Source organism: Saccostrea cucullata, unplaced genomic scaffold, assembly GCF_032062105.1.
Source record: "Saccostrea cucullata isolate Sc308-1 unplaced genomic scaffold, CSIRO_AGI_Scuc_v1 ctg5049, whole genome shotgun sequence".
Lineage (NCBI taxonomy): Eukaryota > Metazoa > Mollusca > Bivalvia > Ostreida > Ostreidae > Saccostrea > Saccostrea cuccullata.
This window is the reverse complement of record NW_026935199.1, coordinates 58,293-64,433: the sequence shown is the minus strand read 5'-3', so window position 1 is coordinate 64,433 and position 6,141 is coordinate 58,293. Positions and strand designations below refer to the sequence as shown.

Genomic DNA, 6,141 nt, shown 5'->3' with positions numbered 1-6,141 from the left:
CACTAACCTTCGCCAATGGGATCACAGAGATAATATTTTGGCCAGACGACGCCATATTGTATCATGTTGATGTACCAGCACGATGAATATAAAACATGATATCCCTGTCTTGCCACCTCTTCTACAAGTCTCTGATCACCGAGCCAAACCTGAACAATTGTGTCCCTAGGAATCTAACGTAAAACATTAAAGGAGTAAGCCACAATAGTATAGACTTCGGACTTTTTCAAACATTGGCACTTGTTATTGTGAAAAAGATTATCTCCTATTGTATATTAATAATATGATATTATGTGGTTAAATTTTAGTTTAGAAACAATCTTTGGTTCTGATAAAAAATAAATTTAATTCGAACTTCAACTGAGCTAAAATTCAGTATGCATTTAATTCCTTTCTATGCCATTTCACATTAGTATGTTTTCAGAGGTTTGAGTTTCCTTCGCTCACAATATGTATTGATTCATTATATTTTTTACGCAACCAAGCTCTATGATAAACATGATGACTAACTTTTCTTTCGTCAACTTCCTTACTTATGCCTTAGTCCCATTTTCCGGCCGGTGGCCGTAAACCAGTGGTAATCGGTGGTAATCCGTGGTGTGAGCGATGTCCCAATATCGGTCTACATCGGCCTAGTAGTCCTTAAAGTATCAGTCACATTATTCAAGTATCAGTCACTTATCCAGCGATGCTGTATACGATGAGAAACCGATGTGTTTTTTGATAAAAATAGCGTGGTTGTCGTCCGGACACCTGTAGTAATCGGACGGTGACTGAGGCCATTTGGCGAATAGGTGGGGGTCATCGGTAGACAATAAGTTGTTAAAAATCAGCGATGTCTTCACCGATGCCTCACATCGCTCGTCATCGGCAACCCATCATTAACACATCTTTCAAGGATTGACCGATGTTTGGACGAGCATCGTCAAGTGTCCGTTGAATCTGGGGTCATCGAAAGGTTGATCGGTGGGCAACAGACATCGGCCGAATATCGATCGATGTTCGACCAAACATTACCATGTTCACCAATGTATGAGCGATGTAATATACATCGACCGATTACCCTGGAACAAACACGGCATTTTTATCAAAAAACGTATTGGTTGATCACTATAAACCCCATCGTTTGATAATGTGACTGATACTTTAAGGACTACTAGGTCCATATGGACCGATGTTGGGACATCCCTCACACCATGGATTACCACCGATTACCACCGGTCTACGGCCACCGGCCGGGAAATGTGACTAAGACATCAGCGATGGAGTAAACGATAGGCAACCAATGCGTTTTTTGATAAAAATGGCGTGGTTGCCGGTCAGACTTACAAAGGCCCAGAGATGTATTGCTAATCATAGAACGATGTTCCAGGGTAAGCAGCCGATATATCTTACATCGCTCATACATTGGTGAACATCGTTCGTACATCGGTCGACTATGGGCCAATGTTTGGTCGAACATCGACCGATGATCGGCCGATGTCTGTTGCCCATCACTCAACCCCTCGATGACCTCAGATCAACGGACCTTGTCGATGCTCAGCCATACAAGTACATCGGCCAATCCTTAAAAGATGTGTTAATGATGGGTTGCCGATGAGGAGCGATGTGGGGTATCGGTAGCGACATCACTGATTTTTACCTACAACTTATTTTCTACCGATGACCCCATCGATTCGCCAAATTGTCTCAGTCACCGTGCTATTACTATAGGTGTCCGGCCAGCTACCGCGCCTTTTTTTTTATCAAAAAACGCATTGGTTTCTCATCGTATACCGCATCGCTGGATAAGGTGACTGATACTTCTTGCAGCAATATACCTTAATCACCTGCACACGAAGTATTATATCTCAGTTGATTCGATACGTAAGAGCATGCTCTATGAATGCACAATTTCTAAAATGAGGTAAATTATTGACAAACAAGTTGATGAAACAACAATATCAGCAGTCTCGTTTAAAGTCATCATTTCGTATGTTCTTTGGTCGATACAATGACCTTGTCAGCAAATACAATTTATCATTGAGTCAAATGCTGACTGACGTTTTTCATACTAATTATTAGTCCATTATTTATACATGGAAGTGACAACGGATTTTTCCGTTTTTACCTGATTATGACAAGGAGCACACGACGGATGTGACTGGTCACCATGGGAAGCTCACTCCTCCATGGCATCTGATCCCACTTCTTATGTTTCAGAGGTCATGTTTGCTGTGCTCCTATTTCGTTTTGACTTTCACATTTTACAAACTCTTACATTTAAATTTGACTGGTAAGCTTCTTGCCACAGAATGAATTTGACACCATTTTCCCTTTCCATTGCTATTTTCTGTACATCTTTGATTAACCTATAAAAATATCAAAAAAATGTTTACCTACTTGAAAAATCGCAAAATTTACTTCAATCAACATTTTATGGTGTATATTTAAAAGGGGGGAAAAGATACCTTTCTGTAAAGAAACTCCAGGTGGCGGTCCCTTTATCTTTGAACATTGATGTATTTTTTATCCTTGTGAACAGTTTCCGCACCTCCCGATTTGTGTTCCTGAAGTAAAGAGACTTGGATTGTAAATTTTGTTTTTTTTAAATGATGGATTTAGTGATCTTTTCATTCACCACTTAAGCTCGAGCTCAACTCATGGACCGACTGACTCTTTTATTATCAAAGCAATCTAATAATGTATTTTTTAACTTCTTCCAACTTATCATTCTTCGTTTAATTTTTTCAAACAAACACGTATGCATCATTAACTACATATGTAAACCAAGAAGGAGATGGGTTAAAAAATTGTTAGGTGTGTCTATTGTTGGAGTAAAACAATCGATGAATTGTCAAATGTAAAGAAGAAGGTAAAACAGATCGGTAAATGCAAAGAAGAAAGGTACATTTTTCAGATTTCTTTTGTATCATACCAACAAGCCAGTGGTACCTCGTCGTTTCCAAGATGGACATATTGATCTTTAAAGACTTCTAATACTTCTTTGAAAAATGCAGAAAGAAAAGTGTAGGTTGAGTTTCTAGCGGGGTTCATTGGTCCAAAGTCACCGGGTATTGGACGCTCTCCATTGTAACATTGGGTCAGTAATTCGGGATGTCCGAAGCCCCAGGAAAATGAATGTCCTGTAAATGAAGAGAAATATATATGTATACTGTCGATAGGATTCTCTTGCTAGCGTTTCCCATTATGTTTATTTTACTGATCTTTTTGCATCGCTTATTGTCATTGATTCTACAGAGACATAGACTCAAGTAAATTTGTTTGTGAGAATTCGTCTGTTTGTTCAGTTTTATTTGTCTACCATTATTTTATAATAGATATATCAGATAATAAAATCTGAGTTCACTAGATGATCAAAGTGAGAATAATCAGAATGTGAACATAAATTGCTCTATCATTTACGAATACATGTATTCTTTAACGAGTTATGTAGACTAGGTACCTCCCCACCTGGTGTATCAAATTCCGGAATAATCCGGATCCCCGAATTCTGGCGAACTCTATTATTTCTTTCACATCCTCCTGGGTATAAGTCAAGGAAGGATGATAAGCTCCCTAATGAAAGAAAAATGACCAGTATGCTTACATTGTTATCTCGTATATCAAACACTGTTTAGAGCATGTATTTTTTTATTTGAAGATTATTAAATTCCACCTTTCCGTATTAAAAATATTGCTTGGAAAAAAGCATAAGTTTCAGTTTGATCTTTAAACACGACGTTCCAGGATGCCATAAATCCTACAATTGTCAATACGAACCTTTCCGCTAAGATCAGGAAAAGTTCGGCTCCTGTAAGGGAAGGACTGGTCGTCAGAGAGATGCCAGTGAAGGACATTCATTTTGTTCATCTCCATGGCACTCTATGGTAAAAAAAACATAGTTTTAAACTTGGCAACAATAGACATTTTTTGTTATATTGTCTATCGTCTGACTCTTTTTATATTTTGCTGCAATAAGAATGTGATTCAGCCATGGATTCCTTACCAGCATTTGAAATATCGTTGTTTTACTCATGAAGTGTCTTGCTGAATCAATTAATACTCCTCTATGTGGAAACCTTGGAAAGTCTACGATCCTAGTTTTCCTAATAATAAACTGAAAAGACAATAACTACGAATAAGACCCATCTGCCATTTTTTGCTGAAGAATTATTGAAGAGTAAATTTAAGCAACAGCTACCAGTCCTTGTAGCCGATACAAGTTGAATAACTCCTCTGTTATTATAAATTTGTAGGCGTATATAAATATTTTGTAAATTTGATATTTTTTTTAAACTTAGGCAAAATCTGAGAAACTTCGACTTACGAGAGAAACACTTAGAATTTTTAATTAAGTAAACTTAAGTTTATAAACTATATGTATGAACATGTAGTTTACATAATATTTTGTTAAGTGTACGTAGTGAGAAGAATAAATATTGATATCAATTTTTGTATTTAGTAATAAGTATTATTTGTTTGATATTGTTTCTTTTGTACAGTCCTTTTGCCTATATTTTTTTTAATTTATGAAGAACAAATACAAATCAATCTTGTATATTTAATCAATCTTGTATATTTACCGACCCCGTGGGGATCCGGGTAAGAATATGTCCTCAGTACCCCTTGCTTGTCGTAAAAGGCGACTAAATGGGGCGGTCCTTCGGATGAGACCGTATAAACCGAGGCCCCGTGTCACAGCAGGTGTGGCACGATAAAGATCCCTCCCTGCTCAAAGGCCCTGAGTGTCGAGCATAGGCCTAAATTTGCAGCCCTTCACCGGCAATGGTGACGTCTCCATATCAGTGAAATATTCTGGAGCGGGACGTAAAACAGTATACAGTGTATATTTACCGTGTTGTTGATGCAGATGATAAGCTGACTTAACGTTTCCAGAGCTCGTAGTGTACCCCAGACATCTTTTGCTTCTATCCTGATTTCACCGTTAGATGTTCTTAATGTGTCTACAACACGTTACATTACTTAAACTGAACATAGATTAGATGCAGAACTTTGGCGTTATGGTTTTATAGTTTATATGTTTATATGTTAATCGTTGACCATAACAAGATAAGATGGTAAAAGACTAACATATTAAACCATAGCACTGTCGCTCTGCAGCTAGAACTTATTACAAGAAAACATCCTTTCCAAAGCTGTTATTTTAATGATCAAGGTTGAAAAGTAGATAAATTAAATAATGATATTGTATTTAAAAAGTCTGATGTTGTTAAACTTCAATCATGCCGAGATAAGGGGAATGATTCAGAATATTACTATATATAAAACATCTATACTTACAGGACTCGTCGGACGATAAGGTTGGATAATCCGAACACCTCTCAACATCAAAAGTAAGTTTTGTTAACTCTTCTAAGGACGTTAGGTATTCGTAACTTGGTTTTTGCATTGAAAAACCAAAATTGGAATTTTTCAAGTGCAATAAATTGTTTGTAAATTGAACATTACTACAGGTGAAAAATATATTCATGTATCTTTGTACTGCTTTTTGCAATATATGACAGTTAGAAAAATTTGCTTTCACAGAAAGTTTCCTGATTTTATACAGTTTTGTATCAGATGTTTCAAAAGTCTGCGGTCTCGGCCAAGGCATGCCTATGGTAGGAATAGGGGCTCGGCGGATATGAAAAGGGTGGTGTAGATGGTTACTGGTAGGAAAATCCAAGTTCATGTTTTGCTCAAACCACCTGATATTCGGCTTTTCATGTACGTTGGCGTGTCTTTCTAGAATTGTTTTTCTTTTGTTTTGTATCCAGACATTGTGAAGCACTTGTTTTTTAACTAATTTGTCAACACGTATCACTCCTTTGTGTTTTTGTTGTTTATATTCCTTGTCTAATTCTCCTTCAATACAGAAAGAAACCATATAAATTGATATTAAATGGAAAGTAGGTAGGATAAATCCCTGTGAAATCTTCCCACGTTAACATGCAATGTAAAATTCTAGAAAGTGATACATTTCTTGAAATGTTAAATTATATTCTTCTATGGAATATGAATTTTGGCATGTTTTTGCCTTTTTATACTTGACTAAAGAAAAATAAGAGATATCAAAACAAACCTTGTAGTCTCTTTTGTAAATTATCTTGCGTTGTTATTGTAATATAACAGGAAAACAAAAACATCCTCTTGATTTCA

At 36.7% G+C, this 6,141-nt stretch overlaps 2 protein-coding genes across 2 annotated transcripts; both read right to left on the bottom strand.

Moving 5' to 3' along the window:
- Positions 1-7: 7 nt before the first annotated feature.
- LOC134242232 (beta-hexosaminidase A-like) lies at positions 8-2,527 on the bottom strand (the record flags this gene model as incomplete). The annotated part of the gene is made up of 3 exons (XM_062724316.1): positions 2,451-2,527; positions 2,261-2,351; positions 8-173 (listed from the first exon to the last, which is right to left on the bottom strand). Coding segments are annotated over exons 1-3 (304 nt in total), but the record flags the coding sequence as incomplete, so codon positions are not given.
- Positions 2,528-3,420: 893 nt separating this feature from the next.
- LOC134242233 (beta-hexosaminidase subunit beta-like) lies at positions 3,421-6,141 on the bottom strand. The gene is made up of 6 exons (XM_062724317.1): positions 6,065-6,141; positions 5,284-5,847; positions 4,837-4,946; positions 3,989-4,099; positions 3,763-3,864; positions 3,421-3,558 (listed from the first exon to the last, which is right to left on the bottom strand). The coding sequence occupies exons 1-6, from the start codon at positions 6,126-6,128 to the stop codon at positions 3,421-3,423; spliced, it is 1,089 nt and encodes a 362-aa protein (XP_062580301.1). The 5' UTR covers positions 6,129-6,141.